At 47.5% G+C, this 20,673-nt stretch overlaps 1 protein-coding gene across 1 annotated transcript in view; it reads right to left on the minus strand.

The window, feature by feature from the left end:
• Window positions 1-6,071, minus strand: part of pcdh12 (protocadherin 12) — a 35,050-nt gene extending 28,979 nt beyond the window's left edge. The window contains exon 1 of the mRNA XM_063053062.1: window positions 5,880-6,071. Within this exon, the coding sequence (XP_062909132.1) occupies window positions 5,880-6,051 (172 nt within the window). The 5' untranslated portion in view covers window positions 6,052-6,071. The remainder of the gene's footprint in view (window positions 1-5,879) is intronic.
• Between the last annotated feature and the right edge of the window lie 14,602 nt (window positions 6,072-20,673).

The raw sequence follows: 20,673 nt of genomic DNA on the forward strand, positions 1-20,673 counted from the left end.
GTTGGCTGGTGCCAGTGATGCACTGGGCAGTTCTGACTGCCCACTGTAGAGCCTTGTCTGCCACTGTGTAGTCTCACACAAGAGATTCTGCAGATGCTAGAGATCTTGAGCAACACATACAAAATGCTGGAGGAACTCAGCAGGGCAGGTAGCATCTGTGGAGGGGATTAATCAGCTGATGTTGCAGACCAAGACCCTTCATCAGGATTGGAAAGGAAAAGGGCAACATAGCAGCTTAGCAGTTAGTGTAACGCCATCAGAGCACAGCTGTCAGATCACAGTTTCATTCCTGACCCATCCTGTAAGGATATATCTTCTGTGCTGCATTATCCATTCCGGTGGGCAGGTTTGTCAATGGAAAGTCTGGCCAGGCGAGGGGAAAAGACAGAGGGCAAAGTGACAGAAAAGGCAACTGCAATGGGACTCCTGTTGTATTAACCCCTCGCTCTCACTGAAAACACAAAGCTGTCACACTGGTTGGCCTCTCCACAAATATCAGAAATGTTGGTGGACTCCATCAGAATCAGGTTTAATATCACTGGTATATGTCATGAAATATGTTTTCAACGAGAGCTGCTGTTTTGGGTCATCCATGAATGGCGCCCCGGAAGAGAAAATAAAACGAAGAGCTTATTGTGGACTAAAGAAAGGATAAGACAAGGGAACATGAACCAATCCTCACAGACGGATCAGAAGTGGAGATAGCGAGCAATTTCAAGTTCTTGAGTGTCAGTATCTCTGAGGACCTAACCTGGACATAACATATTGATGCAGCTATAAAGAAGACAAGACAGCAGCTATACTTCAGTAGGAAGATATTTGGTTTGTCAACTAAAACACTTGAAAACTTCTAAAAATGTACCACAGAGAGCATTCTGACAGGCTGCATCACTGTCTGGTCTGGGGGTGGGGGTGCTACTGCACAGGACCAAAGTTACAGAAACTTGTAAAATTAGTCAGCTCCATCATGGGTATCCAAGACATCTTCAAGGAGTGGTGTCTTAGGAAGGAAGCATCCATTATTAAGGACCCCCATCACCCAAGTCATGTCTTGTTCTCATTGCTACCATCAGGGAGGAGGTACAGAAGCCTGAAGGCACACACTCAATGATTCGGGAAAAGCCTCTTCCCCTCTGCCATCCGATTTCTGAATGGACATTAAGCCCATGAACACTACCTCACTACTTTTTTTGTTTTGTTTTTGCACTACTTATATTAACTATTTAATAGACAAATTATTGCAATTCAGTTTTTTTCTATATTTATTTACCATGTACTGCTGTCGTAAAATTTACAAATTTCACAACGTGTCAGTGATATTAAACCCAATTCTGATTCTGAAATATGTTGTCTGCAGCAGCAGTACTTCCCAAAACATAATAATAAAAAAAAACCATAAGTTACAATAAAAAAGATATATCCTGTGATGGTGTGGGTTTTCTCCAGGTAATCCGGTTTCCTCCCACAGTCCAGAGACGTATGGGTGAGGGTTAGTGTGTTGTGAACGTGCTAGTTGGCACGGGAAACATGGCTGTCCCACCACATCCTCGGATCATGTTGGTCATTGAGGCAAATAACTCATTTCACTGTATGTTTCGATGTACAGTGATAAATAAAGCTAATCTTAGTATCTGCAGTCATTGGTATGCTGGTGATCAGATTAATATGGAGGATGTCCAATAACCAGCATGGATGAGTTGGGCCGAATAGCCACGTTTAAGTACACTTCTATCGTTTATGACTTGGAAAGCAACTCACTGTGGGAAAGAAACCCCTCACCAATACCAAATGGCTTAAATCCCCGACCAATTTACTTTGAACTGTCATGGATGTGATGCTTGCCCACTGACTGTCAATCACTTTCCCTAATCCCTGAGGACTTCAATTTCAAGTTTATTGACTGTCCAACCAAACAAAAAACATTCTTCTGCGGTGCACCCACAAAACATATACCACACACAGCACATAAAACAAAATATTACCATCAATAAATTAATAAAATACAATTAAAAATGCATGCAGTGTGCAGCCCAGGTAAACAGTAAACAGCTCGCTGTCCTAGTGATGAGACCTCAGTGGTGGCAGGGTATTCATCAGTCTCACAGCCTGAGGGAAGAAGCTGTTACCCAGTCTGATAGTCCTAGTCCTGATGCTCCTGTACCTCCTTCCTGACAATCAGAGAGATTGTGGGATGGGTGCTGGGGATCCTCAAGAATCCCTCCCTCCGTTAGCATGGCCATTAAATCTAATACTGATAAATCTAATTTTCTATGTAAATTGTATATTGGTTTATTATTTATCCCATGTACTGAAGTTCAGTGAAAATTTGTCTTGCATTCTGTTCATACAGATCAGATTATTACACAGGACGTTGAGGTAGAACAAGGTAAAACAATAACAGAATGCAGAACAAAGTGTCACAGTTACAGAAAAGTGCAATGCAGGCAGACAATAATGTACAAGGTCATAACAAGGTAGATTGTGAGGTCAAGAGTCCAACTTATGATATAAGGGAATAGTCTTGCCACAGTGGGGTAGAAGTTTTCTCTGAGCCTGCTGGTAGGTGCTTTCAGCCTTGTGTATTTTCTGCCCGATGGGAGAGGGAAGAAGGGAGATGTCCGGGGTAGATACGGCTGACTGCATTACAGGGTGGAAATGGCTAATATGATGAGGCATAATTTTAAGGTGATTGGAGGAAAGTATAAGGGGGATGTCAGAGGTAAATTCTTTGCACAGAGAGTGGTGGGTGTGTGGAACACGCCACCGGGGTGGTGGTAGAGACAGATACATTAGGGACATCTAAGAAACTCTTAAAAGGCACATGGATAACAGAAAAATGGAGGCCTATGTGGGAGAGAAGGATTGGATTGATCTTAGAGTAGGTTAAAAGTTCAGCACAACATTGAGGGCTGAAGGGTTAATTTCGTGTTGTAAGGTTCTATGTTCATCCATTCCTGTGGGCAGGTTTGCCAATGGAAAGTTGGGAGGGGAGGAGACATGACAGAGGGCAAAGTGACAGGATTGGCAACTGCACTGGGGAAAATTCAGTTCCTGCTGTATTACTTCCTCTCCCTGCACTGAAAACACAAAGCTGTCACACTGCTTGGGCTCTCCACGAATATCAGGTATATCGGTGGATTCCATCAGAATCAGACTTAATATCACTGGCATATGTCATGAAATATGTTGTTTTATGGCAGCAGTAAATTGCAATACATAATAATTTATTAAAAAAAACTACAACTTACAATAAGAAATATACAAATGAACAAAATTAAATAAGTCATACAAAAAGACAAATTAGTGAGGTGAAGTTCGTAGATTTATTGTCCGTTCAGAAATCTGAAGGTGGGAGCTGTTCCTAAAACGTTGAGTGTGTGTCTTCGGGCTCGATGGTAGCGATGAGAAGAGGGCATGTCCTGGGTGATGGGGGTCCTTAATGATTGATGCCCCCTTTCGAGGCAACCATGGAACAATTATGACTGCTGTTGGCTCGAATACCTTCGTCAGAAAGACCTCACTACTGATACAACCCATTCAGGGCTCCATAAAGTGAGAGGGCAACAGGCAGAGGAGGGAGACTCAATAGGCAGTGGCTGGGGTAGTGACAGATGTGACCAGTTGCCCTCCGATATGACCACCCCCAGTGCATTAATGACATATACGTCGGCACAGGAGAACTGGTGTGTCACCAAAGACACTTGACAGATATATCATGGGTTGCATCACCACCAGCCAGCTGCATCGTGGGCACTGGCCTCCCAGCATTGAGGGCACCTTAAAAAGGCAACTCCTCACAAAGACAGCGTGGCGTCATCATTAAGGACACCCATCACCTAGGACATGTCCCCTTCTCATTACCACCATCAAGGAGGAGCCCACAGTTCCAAGTAAATTTATTATCAAAGTACACATGTCACCATATACAACCCTGAGATCCCTTTTCTTGCGAGCATTCACAGTAAATCCAAGACCACATCCAACAGAGCGGATAGCCAATATGCAAAACACAAAATGTGCAAATACGAAAGAAAATAATAATAACAAATAAATAAAAAACAAAAATGAAGAACATGAGATGAAGAGATTGAAAGTGAGTCTGTAGGTGTGAGAATAGTTCTGTGATGGGGCAAGATAAGCTAACCCCTCGGGTTCAAGAGCCTGATGGTTGAGGGGTAATAACTGTTCCTGAACCTGATGCTCCTGTACCTTGCTTATAACGGCAATAGCAAGAAGAGACCAGGACTTGGGTGGTGGAATCCCTGATAATGGATGCTGCTCTCCTGCGACAGTGCTCCTTGTAGTGGTCAGTAGTGGGGAGGACCTTACCCGTGATGGACTGGGCTGTGATGCAGACAGTCAATATACTTTCCACCAGACATCTACAGACATTTGTCAAAGTTTTACATATGCTGAATCTTCACAAACTCCTCTGGAAATAGAGGCACTGTTGTGCTTTCTTCATAACTGCACTTGCGTGCTGGGCCCAGGACAGATCCTCTGAAACATTAGCACCGAGGAATTTAAAGCTGCCGACCCTCTCTACCACTGATCCTCCGGTAAGGACTGGCTCATGGACCTCTGGTTTCCTCCTCCTGAAGTCAATGGTCAGCCCCTTGGTCTTGCTGACATTGAGTGAGAGGTGGTTGTTGTGGTACCGCACGGCCAGATTTTCAATCTCCCTCCCACATGCTGATTCGTCACCACCTCCGATTGGGCCAAAGACACTGGTGTCATCAACAAACTTGAAAATGGCATTGAAGCTTTGCTTAGTCTCACAGTCGTAAGTGTAGGGAGAGCAGAGCAGGGCTAAGCACACCACCCTGTGTTGCACCTGTGCTGATGGAGATTGTGGAGATATTGTTGCCAATCCGAACTGACTGGAGTCTACATGTGAGGAAATCGAGGATCCAATTGCACAAGGAGGTATTGAAGCTTATTTACTTTTGAAAACACAAACAACAGGAATTCTGCAGATACTGGAAATTCAAGCAACACACATCAAAGTTGCTGGTGAACACAGCAGGCCAGGCAGCATCTGTAGGGAGAGGTACAGTTGACGTTTCAGGCCGAGTCCTGACGAAGGGTCTCAGCCTGAAACGTCGACTGTACCTCTCCCTACAGATGCTGCCTGGCCTGCTGTGTTCACCAGCAACTTTGATGTGTGTTGATTACTTTTGAGGCGACCATAGTATTAACTGCAGATCTGTAGTCGATAAAGAGTGTTCCAACAAGGAGCAGGTACAGGAGCCTGAAGACATACATCATCTCACTATTTTTTCTTCTCTTTTTGCACTAATTATTTATGTTTTAATATACTTTTATTTTAATTTATAGTTTTTATTATCATGTATTGCATTGTACTGATACCACAAAACAACAAATTTCACGACATGCGCCCGAGATATTAAACCTGATTCCGGAGTCGCCACCTGTCGTGACGGCGCCCCAACGCGTTACTGACGCGGCCACCGCACAGCTCCCAGGTCCCGCAACTTCACTCAGGGGTTAACAGGATCACTGGGAGAACGGATGGGAAGATTTCGGGAAATCGGACCCTCCTAACAGATCGGTTAGGCGAGAGAGAGAGAGAGGTGAGAGGTGAAAAGGCACAGAGAAAAGGGGAGATGAGAGATAGAGGTGGTTTGGTCCTTGTTCGAAGACAATTCTGTGCCTCAGTCACAGTCCCCTCTGGTCCTCGGGGTCACTCCACTATTCGCACCAGCCATCGGGACCCCTCCCCAACCCCTCTGGACCTCATGACCCCCTCCCCTATCAATTACCCACCCCCTCAGGAAACCAGGAGCCCCCAACACCAACTCTCGCACACTGGTCCTTCCTTTCTCCCGTCCCGTCCCACCGCCCCCGGGCACTCCCACCTGTAGGGTACAAGCGGCAGCGACCGGCTCCCTCTTCCCCGGCCTCTTGTTCCCACTGTACGGACAGCGGGGCGAATTCTTCTGGGCGAGAAGCGACTCCCTCCGCCGACACATCCCGAGGACGGGCAGTGGTTACAAGACAGCACAGCAGAAGGAGAAACGCCTGTCCCATAGCGGCGGAAAGCGCATCTGTTCCCGGATCCCAACAGCACTGGCCGGGACAGGACACCCGGAGAAGGGCGGGGAGAGCAGGAAGCTCCGCTCCGCCCAGACCTCAGCGTCCCGCCTTCACACAGGATTAGTTCCAAAACATTTTTTTTCTCTGTTTCGACACTTTTTGTTCTTTCTCTCCATTTCCCAAAGAGGAGATAAATTCACGGGGAATTTGTGTCAAATTGGCGGCACAATAACGTAGAGGTTAGCATAACGTTTGACAGAGCCCGAGGTTGCCTGATCTGCTGGGATACACCAGCATTTTCTATTACCCCCCCCCCACCCCCCGGATTTCCAGCATCTACAGAATCTCGGGGTTCAATACCTGCGACGTGGATTTGTACGTTCTCCCTGTGACGGCGTGGGTTCCTCCGGGTGTTCTGGTTTCCTCCCACAGTCCAAAGCTGAGGCTTAGTGAATTGTGGACATGCTATGTTGGTGTCGGAAGTGTGGCGAAACTTGCGGGCTGCCCCAGCACAATCCTCTCTGATTTGATTTGGCAAACGATGCGTTTTTCTGTGTGTTTCGATGTACATGTGACAAATAAAGCCAGCCTATTAAATTAAATAAAATGGTGTTTAACGCACAGGTGGATATATCGGGAATGGAGAAATATGGATCATGTGCAGGCACCAGAGACTCTGCAAACGCTGGAAATCTGGAGCAACACACACAAAATGCAGGAGGAACTCAGCAGGTCAGGCAACATCTATGAGGAGGAATTCGACGTTTCGAGCTGAGACCCTTCAGCAGGACTGAAAAGGAAGGGGGAAGATGCCAGAATGAAAAGGTGGGGGAGGGGAAGGAGGCTAGCCAGGTGGCTGGGAAAGGGAAAGGGCTGGAGAGGAAGGAATCTGATAGGACAGGACAGTGGACCACAGGAGAAAGGGAAGGAGGAGGGAACCCAGGGGAGGTGATAGGCACGTGAGAACATAGAAACATAGAAAACCTACAGCACAATGCAGGCCCTTCAGCCCACAAAGCTGTGCTGAACATGTCCCTACCTTAGAACTACCTAGGGTTACCCATGGCTCTCTATTTTTCTAAGCTCCATGTACCTATCCAGGAGTCTTTTGAAAGACCCTATCGTATCCACCTCCACCACCGTCGCAGGCAGCCCATTCCACGCACTCACCACTCTCTGTGTGAAAACCTCACCCTGACATCTCCTCTGTACCTACTTCCAAGCACCTTAACACTATGCCCCTTCATGCTAGCCATTTCAGCCCTGGGGAAAAGCCTCTGACTATCCACATGATCAATGCCTCTCAACATCTTATACACCTCTATCAGGTCACCTCACATCCTCCGTCGCTCCAGGGCAAAAAGGGCTGAGGTCACTCAACCTATTCTCACAAGGCATGCTCCCCAGTCCAGGCAACATCCTTGTAAATCTCCTCTGCACAACCTCTTTAGTTTCCACATCCTTCCTGTAGTGAGATGACCAGAACTGAGCACAGTACTCCAAGTGGGGTCTGACAAAGCTCCAGAGAAGAGGGAAGAGGCCAGGGTGGGGAACAGAAGAAGAGGGAAGGGGAGGGGGAGGGAATTTTTTTAATTGGAAGGAGAAATCGATATTCATGCCATCAGGTTGGTGGCTTCCCAGACAGAATAGAAGGTGTTGCTCCTCCACCCTGAGGGTGGCCTCATCACAGCACAAAAGGAGCCATGAGCCAACAATTCGGAATGGAAATTGGGAATTGGAATTAAAGTGTTGGGCCACCGGTAAGTTTGACTGTTGGCAGATGGTGCCCCTCCTCCTTCCCTTTCTCCTACGGTCCACTCTACTCTCCAATCTGATTCCTTCCTCTTTACCCTTGAGAGGAATGGATAGGGTAAACTCAAGCAGGCTTCTCCCACTGACTTGAACTAGTGGGGAACTTCTTCACAGAGCGGGAGATGGATGTGGGATGGATTTCAGGATTTTAAGAGTAACTTGGATAGGTATATGGATGGGAGGGGTACAAAGGGCTATGGTCCGGGTGCAGGTTGATAGGATCAGGCAGATTAATGTTTCCATACATAACAGATGGGCCAAAGAGCTACGACTCTATAAGGGAGATTAGTGGGGATGAGCGAATGGACAAGGGAATCACAAGGGACCAATACCTGCGGAATGGGGAGAGCTGTGGGGTGGGGTGGTAGGGGATGTAAAGATGTGTTTGGTGGTAGGATCCCATTGAAGATGGTGGAAGTATGATGTGTTAGTTGCAGAGGTTTATGGGATGGTAGTTTCCGGTTGAAGATGGCGGATGTTAGAGGCTCTGGTAAGATGTTGCACATGCAAATGCAGCGGCCTCTCAGGGACCGACAAATGGTGTTTTTTTTTCTTTGTAAAATTTAGATTATGAGGACACTCAGTCCTCGTCTATTGTCATTTAGAAATGCATGCATTAAAAAATGATACAATGTTCCTCCAGAATGATATCACAAGAAAACACAATGGTGCAGTATCACCGTGGGAGATCGTCTCGGACATTTAACTTGCGATCACAAGACTCTGTTGGACAGTGATAATGTGCGTTGCGGTAGGCCTGTTACCCCTGTCTAATGGAGGGACAGTCAAGGTGGGAGCTGTGTACCTCCAGCTGTAGCAACAGCTAGGCCTCAAGCCTCAGGCTTTCCTGGTGTTGCTGACCAGGTGAGAGATGCAGAAGCACTACAGTATGGTTGAGCTCGGCTGGTGGCTGGCCTCTCCCATCGGTGCTGCTCCTGTGTTCGAGTGGTGGAACGACAGGCTGGATTGTGTGTCTGTAACTGCCGGGAGACTGTACCGTTGATCGCTGGACATCGTCACTCAGGGTCTTGGACTAATATGTTTATTTTTCGAGTGAATATGCTTCTTTGCTCAATACTTTGAATTATGTTACTCACTATTTTTGCATGTTTGCTTGCTATTTTGAATGTTTTTCACCTTTGCCCCAGAGGAACACTGTCTCATTCAGATGTATCTATGTATGGTTTGAATGACAACTAAACTTGATTTGATTTAAAATATGGATATAGATTAAAATATGCATAAGTATATATGACCAATATGCACAAAATGCTGGAGGAACTCTTTAAGAGACTCTTAGATAGACACATGAATAATAGAAAAATGGAGGATTATGGAGGAGGGAAGGGTTCGATTGATCTTAGAGTAGGTTAAAGGGTCAGTAAAATATCATGGGCCGAAGGGCCTGTACTGTGCTGTATTTTTCAATTCTATTCTGTTGATCTGATGAATACCTGGAAACACAATCAGCTGGAAGAACTTGGAGAGTCAAACAGCATTGATGGGAGAAAGGAAGCTGTCAACGTTTCAAGGTGAAACCCTGCATCAGGGGAATCTGCTCAACCCACTAAACTGGGACCCGAGGGGCAATATTTTCACACAGAGGGTGGTGAGGATATGGAACGAGATGCCAGATGAACAGGTTGAGGTAGGTACAATAGTATAATTTTTTAAAAACTTGGACAGGTACTTGGAGGGGTAGGGTCTAAAAAGAAATTGGGACTAGCTGGGTGGGCACCGTGGTTGGCATGGACTGGATGGGCCAAAGGGCTTATATACATGCTGAGATGGCCTGCTCCTGCTCCTATTTCTTATATTCTTATGTATTGCTCTACGATTGTGATTCCAGAGATGCTGCCTGACATATTTTAGCAGTTTCTGGCTTTATTTGAGATTTCCAGAATCTGGAGTCTTTGATTTTTGAAGACTTCAAAACATTGGTAAAGGATTAATACTGGTCACTGGGTGTTTCAATGTACATGTGACAACTAAGGCTCACCTGTACATGTTTGAAAGCAGAGCCCCTGGAGCAAACCCACACAGTCGCAGGGAGAACGTACAAATTCCTTACCGACATCACTGGTGCTGGAAACCAGAGCTGGAGGAACTCAGCAGGCCAGGCAGCATCTAGGGAGGGGAATAAACAGTCGACCTTTCATCCGCTAATCTGATTGTTAATGATCTGTTCATGTTTCTGTGCATTTGAATTGCCGTACCTGGAGGGTGTGGGGGTACAATACAGATGGTTTCCCCCTCCCAAACCCCCACTTTCTCCCCACCCTCTCTCTCCAACCCTCATCTCTTACAGGTGCATTTAGCAGAACAAAGGGAACCATAATTTTTGCAGCCTCCATCACCACCAGTCATGCAAGGAAATCATTATCAAAGCTGTGGAAAAAAAAACTCAATTTGTTTAATTGTTGTCCCGGACTGTGTTATTGAGACTCTCGCAGAGACTCACTTCCTTCACAGCTGTGCACAGCCATTATTCTGCTGGCCAGCTTCGATCGCCTTTGTCTGGAACGGCTCCAAGTGCGGATTTCCCAGTTTGCTGCAGCTCACTGGGTTCCAGTAAAGACTGACTGAACTTTGTGGTGTTCTGCTCATCCATTTCATGGCAGCCCCAAGCACTTTGCAAGGAAAGTGCAGAACCCATGACCTTTTGACTGGAGTGAGAGAATGAGAGAGAGAGAGACTGGCAGGGTGGGAGAGGGAGGGGGAGAGAGAGAAATAGAGTGAGATGGAGAGAAAGAGAGAGATGGAGAGAGGAGAGAAAGAGCAAGATGAAGAAAAAGAGAGAGAGAAGGAAGCAGCAGAAGGAGAGATAGAGTATGGAGAGAGAGTGAGGGGGAGAGATAGAGGGATAGGGAGAGAGAAATGGAGCGAGATGCAGAGAGAGAAAGGGAGAGAAGGAGAGAGAGGGAGAGAAATAGAGCAAGATGAAGAAAAGAAAGAGGGAGAGGGGAGAAAGAGAAATGGAGGAAGTTTGGGAGAAAGAAAGAGCGAGGGGAAAGTGAAAGAGGGAGAGGGAGAGAAAGAGAGAGAGAGGAGAGAGTGGGAGAGAGGATGGAGAGAAAGAAAAGGGAGAGAGAGAGGAAGGGGAGAGAGATGGAGAAAGAAAGAGGGAGGGAGATAGAGAGGGGGATAGAGAGGGAATTGTATGGAAATAATCGGCATGAATAGATCTTAGAACATGTGATATGAGACCACAAAACATAGGAGCAAAATTAGGTCATTCAGCCCATCGAGTCTGCTCTGCCATCACATTGTGGCTGATTTATTACCCCTCTCATCCCCATTCTCCCGCCTTCTCCCCATAACCTTTGACACCCTGACTAATCAAGAACCATTCAACCTCTGCTTTAAATACACTCAATGATTTGGCCTCTACAGCCATCCGTTGTAATGAATTTCACAAATTCACCTCCTTCTGGCTGAAAAAATTCCTCCTTGTTTCTGTTCTAAATGCACAGAAGAATAGATTGAACTGAATGTTCAGAATGATTAATTAAAGGGGAAAGATTAAAGGTTGTCATAGGATCACACACCATCTTCAGCCCACTGTCCACACCCAGGAACACCAACACTCCCCTCAACTTCCCCTCAGTCGCACCCTGCGGCCAATTAACCCATCTCCTGAATGTCTTTGGGATGTGGGAGGAAACAGAGCACCCAGAGGAATCACACTTGGCCACAGGAAGAACATGCAAACTCCACACAGGGAACACCGGAGCTCAGGATCGAACCCGGGTCTCTGGGAATGTGAGGCAGTGGAGATGCTGCACTGTGCTGCCTAAGCTGGTGGACATAAAACAGGAGTGTGGGGGATTTCAACTTCCCTAATGTAAACTGGGCCTTCTTAGTGCAAGGGGTTTAAATGGGGCTGAATTTGTTAAGTGCATCCAGGAAGGTTTCTTAAATCAATATGTGGACAGTCCAATGAGAGGAAGGGCCGTACTGGACCTGATGTTGGGTAATGAGCTCGGCCAGGTGACTGACCTTTCAGTGGGTGAACAGTGTCTACAGCTCCTCAACTTTCAGGATAGCTACAGATAAGGATAGGTATGGTCATTGTGGGAGAATTTTAAATTGGAGTAGGGCAAAGTATAAGGGCAATAGGCAGGAAGTAAGAAGTGTTATGGGGGAGCATCTTTTCTTTGGCAAGTCCACATCAGACATGTGGAGGGTATTTAAAGATCAATTGCACAGAGTACAGGAAAGTTATGTTCCTGTTAGAAGGAAGAACTGGGATGGAAAGATAAAGGAACCTTATATGTCCAGAGAGGAGATGAATTTAGTCAAGATGAAAAGGGAAAAGTATGTAAAGCTTCCGAAGCCAGGAACAAACAAAACACGTGAGGAGCGTACAGAAGCCAGGAAAGAACTAAAGAAGGGAATTAGGAAAGCCAGGAGGGGCCAAGTAAGATTAAGCTGAATTCTATACATACAGTAAATCAAGAGCAAGAGGATAACTAGGGAGAGTGTGTGCCTGCTCAAGGATAAAGAGGGCACCATTTAGTTGGATACAGAGAATGTGTGTGAGGTACTTAAAGAGTACTTTACTTCAGTATTTACTAAGGAAAAGGATATGGAGGACCATGAGACCAGTGCTGGGTGTATAAATACCTTAGGGCATTCAGAGTCCAAGAAGGAGGAAGTGTTGGGTTTCCTAATGAATATTAAAGTAGATAAGTCCCCAGGGCCTGATGGAATCTCCTCGTTCCTTCCACACCTTGTGGTGCATCAGGATACAACCTTGCCGTTCCTTTAGCATGTCTGTTTTTTTCACCAGGCTGAGTTGCTGGCTCAGGGCCTAACCCAGCACAGATGGAAAGTGTGCCAAAGCCAGCTGGATTCGAACCCGGAGTGCTCACCTCGAAGTCCGGTGTGACACACCACACCACCAACCTTCCTGGATGAAAATGGAGATGGGTGGGTTCGTAAATTTGCAGATGATACCAGGATTGGTGGAGTTGTGGATAGTGTAGAAGACTGGTAAGGAGAACAGCATGATATAGATCAGTTGCAGATATGGGTGGAGGAATGGCAGATGTAGTTTAACCCAGATAAATGTGAAGTGTTGCTCCTCAAAAGGACAAATGCAAGGAGACAGTACACTGTTAAGGGCAAGATCATTAACAGTGTTGTTGAACAGAGAGATCTTGGGATCCAAGTTCATAGCTCCTTGAAAGTGGCGACACAGGTTGATAAGGTGGTTAAGAAGCTTATGGGCTGCTTGATTTTATTAGTCGAAGCATTGAGTTCAATGATCAAGAGGTTCCGCTGCAACTTTATAAAACTCTGGTTAAGCCACATCTGCAGTATTGTGTACAGTTCTGGTCACCCCACTATAGGAGGGATGTCAAGGCTTTGGAGAGGGTACAGAAGAGGTTTACCAGAATGCAGCCTGGTTTAGAGGACATGTGCTATCCTGAGGGGTTGGATAAACTTGGGTTATTTTCTCCAGAGTGCAGGAAGCTGAGAGGAGATCTGATAGAGGTTTAGAAGATTATGGGAGGCATAGATAGGATGGACAGGGAGTATCTGTTTCCCAGGGTTGAAATGTCTACTACCAGAGGGCATGTATTGAACGTGAGAGGGGGTAGGTTCAAGGGGGATGTGAGGGGTAAGTTTTTTACTCAGAGAGGGATGGATGCCTGGTCTGTGCTGCCTGGCATGGTGGCAGAGGCAAATTCATTAGAGGTTTTTAAGAGATGTTTAGATAGGCACATAGATGTAAGGAAGATGGAAATAGTGTAGGTGGAAGGGATTAGTGTTTGGGTGTTTTAGATTTGCTTTTTAGATGGTTCGGCACAACATTGTGGAGCAATTGGCTTGTTTCTGTGCAGTACTGTTCTATGTTCTATGTTCAAAAGGTGATGTCTCAAAAAGGCAGCATCAATCATTTAGGAACACATCACCCAGGACATGCCCTCTTCTCTGTGCTACCATCAGGGAGGAGGTACAGGAGCCTGAAGACCCACACTCAATGTTTCAGGAACAGCTTCTTCCCCTCCACCATCAGATTTCTGAATGGACAATGAACCCATGAACACTACTTGAATACTTATTTATCACTCTTTTGCCCTATTTATTTAATATATAATCTCTAGTTGTAATTTATAGCTTTTATTATTCTGTATTACAATGTACTGCTGGCACAAAACAACACATTTTGTGAAATATGCTAGTTATATTAAAGGTGATTCTGATTGTGTTTTAGTTTAATAAACAGGCAGATGTTCATTCACAAGTTCCTGAGTCTGACCAGATGCACAAAGGTTTGCAAACAACTAGTGAATTGTTGAGGGAAATATTTTTAGGGACACTAATCGGAACAACGTCCTGTTTATCAAGACAGCCAGAAATAACTGCCATTTTCAATCTCAAACTTCCTTTCTTCATCATGTTTATTATAACTTGCACAATGTGAAATTTGTTGTTTTGCTGCAGTGGTACTGTGAAAAGGCATAAAAATTAGTACAAATTTCAATTTGGAGTATTGTGTGCTGTTCTGGTCACCTACCTACAGGAAAGATGTCAATAAAATTGAAAGAGTGCGGAGAAAATTTACAAGGACATTACCAGAATTATAAGGAAAAGTTGAATAGGTTAGAACTTTATTCCTTGAAGTGTGGAGAATGAGGGGAGATTTGATAGAGGTATACAAAATTAAGAGAGGTATAGATCAGGTAAATGCAAGCAGGCTTTTTCCGCTGAGGTTGGGTGGGACTAGAAGACCATGGGTTAAGGGTGAAAGGTGAAATGTTTAAGGGGAACATGGGGAGGAAACTTCTTCACTCAGAGGGTGGTAAGAGTGTGGAACGAACTGCCAGTGGAAGTTTTAGATGTGCATTTGATTTCAACATTTAAGAGAAGTTTGGTAGGTACATGGATGGGAGGGGTGAGGAGGCTGTGGTCCAGGCGCAGGTCAAAGGGAGCAGGCAGGTTAACAGTTCAGCATGTACTAGATGGGCTGAAGGGTCTGTTTCAGTGCTGGTGCACTCCATGACCCTAGTAGTAGTGGTAATGTTGAGTATGATGTTCTTCAAAGGGGTTGCCTTTCAATGGCAGCAGAGGCCAATCCAGGATCCACATGATCTGGGATGTTAGGATGGCTCTCCTGAATGGAGAGTGGGAAGGCCAGTGCATGGGCAGCCACGTGGGACTTGGTAGATCGGGGTCAGGGTCCAGTGCCATGGATTAGACATTGGCCTTGTGGGAAAAGCTAGACAGTGGTAGTAGAGGGTTGTCTCTCTGACTGGAGGCATGTGACTAGTGGTGTGCTGCAGGGATCGGTGCTGGGTGCTTTGTGGTTTGTCATCTGTATCACTGATCTGGATGATAACCTGGTTAACTGGATCAGCAAATTTGCAGATACCACCAAGATGGGGAGTGTAGTGGACAGTGAGGAAGGCTCTCATGGCTTGCAGAGGGATCTGTATCAGCTGGAAGCATGGGCTGAAAAATGGCAGATGGAATTTAATGCAGACAAATGCGATGTTTTGCATTTCAGTAGGACCAGCCAGAGGAGTGTGAACGGTAGAGCTCTGAGGAGTGTGGTAGGATAAGGGGATCTGGAAATATAGGTACACAATTAATTGAAAGTGGCATCACAGGTAGATAGGATCGTAAAGAAAGCTTTTGGCACATTGGCCTTCATTAATCAATGTATTGAGTAAAGGAGATGGGATGTTATGTTGAAGTTTTATAAGACATTGGTGAGGCCTAATTTGGAGTATTGTGTGTAGTTTTGATCACCTACCTACAGTAAAGATGTAAACAAGGTTGAAAGAGTGCAGAGAAAATTTACAAGGGTGTTGCCGGGTCTGGAGGACCTGAGTTATAAGGAAAGATTGAATAGGTTAGGAATGTATTCTTTAGAACGTAGAAGATTGATGGGAGTTTTGATAGACGTATACAAAATTATAAGGGGTATAGATAGGGTAAATGAAAGCGGGCTATTTCCACTGAGGTTGGGTGGGACTACAACCAAAGGTCATGGGGTAAGGGTGAAAGGTGAGAAGTTTAAGGAGAAATATGAGGGGAAATCTACATGAGAGTGTGGAATGAGCTGCCTGCTCAAGTAGTCCATGTAAGCTCCATTTCAATGTCTACAAGGAATTTGGATAGGTACATTGGTAGTAGGGATGTGGAGGGCTATGGTCCTGGTGCAGGTCGATAGGAGTAGGCAGTTTAGGTGGTTTTTGGCATGGGCTAGTTGGGCCAAAGGGCCTGTTTCGGTGCTGTATTTCTCTGTGACTCTCTGGCTCTATGAACCTATCAACCTGCACTCTAATTTTACCTAGTGACTTGGCCTCCACTGTCACCTAAGGTTGAATTCCACAGATTCACCACCCTCAGTCTAAAGAAATTCCTTTTCATTTCTCTTCCAAATGGACATCCTTCTATTCTGAGTCTTTGCCCTCTGGTCCTAGACTCCCCGACTATAGGAAACATCCTCTCTATGTCCACTCTATATTCGGTAGACAAATATGAATTGATTCTGAATTGATTGTGTTTGCACTCTTCATCCACCACTGATAGCTAGCCCTAAGGTTGTTTTAGTCACCAGGACTCTGCCCCGATGAAAGATCTCAACTTGAGAAATCAACCATCCCTTTCCCTCCACAATGCTGCCTGATCTGCTGAGTTCCTCCAGGGGTTTGCTTTGTTCCCTAGATGCCAGCTCCTGCTCTCTCCTGTGTCTCCAATTCTTGGCTGGTTCCAGACCTGCCTCCGTTCTCTGACCCTAATAACCAGCTCCCTTCAGAGTCAGAATTAGGTTTATTATCACAGTCTGATGTGGAGGGGCCACTGTGCAGGATCAGAAAAAGCAGCCAAAGGTTGTTGATTCAGCCACCTCCATCACGGGCATAACCCTCCTCACCATTAAGGGCTTCTTCAAGAGGTAGTACCTCAAAAAGGCAGCATCCATCATTAAGAACCCTCACCATCCAGGACATGTCCTCTTCTCATTGTGACCATCAGGGAGGAGGTACAGGAGCCTGAAGAAACACACTTAGCATTTTAGGAACAGCTTCTTCACTTTTGCCATCAGATTTCTGAATGGTTCATGAACCATGAACACTCACCATCAGCATGTGCTGTGTTATATGACATCATCATTATGCGCCATGTCACATGACATGAGCGATCACGGTCTTTCCACGACCATGATTGTTCTTGGCAACTTTTTCTACAGAAGTGGATTGCCATTGCCTTCTCCTGGGCAGTGTCTTTACAAGATGGGTGACCCCAGCCGTTACCACTACTCTTCAGAGATTGTCTGCCTGGCGTCAGTGGTCGCATAACCAGGACTTGTGATCTGAACCGGCTGTTCATACGACCATCCACCACCTGCTCCCATGGTCTCACATGACCCTGATTGGGGGGGGGGCTAAGCGGGTGCTACACCTCACCCAAGGGTGACCTGCAGAGCAGCAGAGGGAAGGAACGGATTACACCTCCTTTGGTAGATACGTATCTCCACCCCACCATCGTGAACTATTTTGCTCTCTGTTTGCACTGTCGATCTATTGATTATATTCTTATTAGTAAATTTTATTTCTAATAAAAAACACTATCATAGTCATTTTTATGCCGCAAAACAACAAATTTCACAGCATACAGTATGTCTGTGAGTTCCTCCAGTATCTTGTGTGTGTTCCTCTGGATTTCCGGCATCTGCAGAATCTCGTGTTTATTCTGAGTTCCTCCAGCATTTTGTGTGTGTGTGTTGGGAAGAGAATGTGCCTGGTTGTGGAATAGGACTAATCTTTTGTGAGAGAAATCGCCAGCCTTTCCCGGCGAAGACTTCAGAACCCCACCAACGTGTCATTGGTACCTGAACAGCAGATTCGAACCAGGCGGGAGTGAGAACAGTTTGGGTAGGAGGTTTAGACTGGGACAAGTGCTGGCACGTCTCCAGGGAACGGGGCCGAGGGTGGGTGGGGTAACGAGAAGAGGAGTCGGAAGCGAGTGTGTATCCCGCCCAGAGGAAACCAGCTCAGCAGCTAGTGGTAGGGCAGGGCTCCACCCCTGGCAGTGTTGACACAGTCCAGCCTGTTTCCTGAGTTCAGCTTCCTGTACTGCCGGCTATTGAAAAAAGCAGATTGTGCATACTGAACTGAGGATTCTCACAGCTCAGGCACCTGGTTTAACCCCTCACTCCCTCCGAGCAACCGCCCTCGCAGTGGGCAACAGCCCAGACTATGTCTGATTCCCAGCACAGAACCCCCAGAGCACTAGGCATGATGCTGCTGGAACTCAGCAGGTCAGGCAGCATCTATGGAAGGAATAAACAGTTGACATTTAGGTTGAGACCCTTCATCAAGACTGGAAGGGAAGGGGGAAGAAGCCAGATTAAGCAGGTGGAGGAAGTGGGGGGGGGCAGAGTTCAAGCTGCCAGGTGAGGGGAAAAGTGGGTGGAGGGTGAATGGAGAAACTGCGAGGTGATCAGCGGAGGAAGGAATCTGGTAGGAGTGTAGAGTCGACCATGGGAGAGAGGGAAGGAGGAGAGGACCCAGGGGAGATGATGGGGAGGAGGTAAAGGAGCCTAAAGACACATGCACATATCTTACAAACAGCTTTGCCTCTGCCATGAACATTGGGGGGGGGTAATGACCCACCCACCTTCCCCTTACCTGTTCTCAAATATCACCCGCCAGTTTGTATTCTTACCCCTCCATCCACTGTCTAAACCTGGCATTTTCCCCTTCCTTTCCAGCCCAGATGAAGGGTCTCGGCCCAAAACATCAACTGCTTATCCCTCTCCATAGATACTGTCTGACCTGCAGAGTTCCTCCAGCATTGTGTGTGTGTCTCTCCGGATTTCCATCACCTGCAGAATCTGCTGTGTCCCGAGAACACAATCGGGAAGAACAAGGAAGAGGAAGACGTGTATTACTGTAGCACCTTTATTATTCATCGGTCTGTCACTGCACGTGTATCGAGATACGGTGACAAGCTTGTCTTACATACTGCTCGTACCGATCAGATCATTACACAGGGCATTGATGTAGAACAAGGTAAAACAATAACAGAATGCAGAATAAAGTGTCACAGTTACAGAGAGAGTGCAGTGCAGGCAGACAATAAGGTGCAAGGTCTTAACGAGGTAGATTCCTCCCACAGTGAGACCGTCCCTCAGTACCACCCCTCCCACAGTGAGACCGTCCCTCAGTACCACCCCTCCCACAGTGAGACTCTCCCTCAGTACCACCCCTCCCTCAGTGTGACCCTCCCTCAGTACCACCCCTCCCACAGTGAGACTCTCCCTCAGTACCACCCCTCCCACAGTGTGACCCCCTCAGTACCACCCCTCCCATAGTGTGACCCTCCCTCAGTACCGCCCCTCCCACAGTGTGACCCTCCCTCAGTACCGCCCCTCCCACAGTGTGACCCCCTCAGTACCACCCCTCCCATAGTGTGACTCTCCCTTGGTACCGCCCCTCCCACAGTGTGACCCTCCCTCAGTAACGCCCCTCCCACAGTGTGACCCTCCCTCAGTACCACCCCTCCCACAGTGTGACCCTCCCTCAGTACCGCCCCTCCCACAGTGTGACCCTCCTGCAGTACCGCCCCTCCCACAGTGTGACCCCCTCAGTACCACCCCTCCCATAGTGTGACTCTCCCTTGGTACCGCCCCTCCCACAGTGTGACCCTCCCTCAGTACCACCCCTCCCTCAGTGTGACCCTCCTACAGTACCACCCCTCCCACAGTGTGACCCCCTCAGTACCACCCCTCCCATAGTGTGACTCTCCCTCAGTACCGCCTCTCCCACAGTGTGACCCTCTCTCAGTACCACCCCTCCCACAGTGTGACTCTCCCTCGGTACCGCCCCTCCCACAGTGTGAACCTCCCTCAGTACCACCCCTCCCTCAGTGTGACCCTCCTACAGTACCACCCCTCCCATAGTGTGACCCTCCCTCAGTACCACCCCTCCCTCAGTGTGACCCTCCTTCAGTACCGCCTCTCCCACAGTGTGACCCTCCCTCAGTACCACCCCTCCCTCAGTGTGACCCTCCTACAGTACCACCCCTCCCACAGTGTGACCCTCCCTCAGTACCACCCCTCCCTCAGTGTGACCCTCCCTCAGTACCACCCCTCCCACACTGTGACCCTCCCTCAGTACCGCCCCTCCCACACTGTGACCCTCCCTCAGTACCACCCCTCCCACAGTGTGATCCTCCCTCAGTACCACCCCTCCCAGTGTGACCCTCCCTCAGTAACACCCCTCCCATAGTGTGACCCTCTCTCAGTACCACCCCTCCCCCAGTGTGACCCTCCCTCAGTACCGCCTCTCCCACAGTGTGACCCTCCCTCAGTACCACCCCTCCCTCAGTGTGACCCTCCTACAGTACCACCCCTCCCACAGTGTGACCCTCCCTCAGTGTGATCCTCCCTCAGTACCACCCCTCCCACAGTGAGACCCTCCCTTGGTACCACCCCTCCCACACTGTGACCCTCCCACAGTACCACCCCTCCCACAGTGTGATCCTCCCTCAGTACCACCCCTCCCAGTGTGACCCTCCCTCAGTAACACCCCTCCCATAGTGTGACCCTCTCTCAGTACCACCCCTCCCCCAGTGTGACCCTCCCTCAGTACCGCCTCTCCCACAGTGTGACCCTCCCTCAGTACCACCCCTCCCTCAGTGTGATCCTCCCTCAGTACCACCCCTCCCACAGTGTGACCCTCCCTCAGTACCACCCCTCCCACACTGTGACTCTCCCTCAGTACCATCCCTCCCACAGTGTGACCCTCCCTCAGTACCACCCCTCCCATAGTGAGACCTTCCCTC

This window comes from Mobula hypostoma, chromosome 7 (genome assembly GCF_963921235.1).
Source record: "Mobula hypostoma chromosome 7, sMobHyp1.1, whole genome shotgun sequence".
Classification (NCBI taxonomy): Eukaryota; Metazoa; Chordata; class Chondrichthyes; order Myliobatiformes; family Myliobatidae; genus Mobula; species Mobula hypostoma.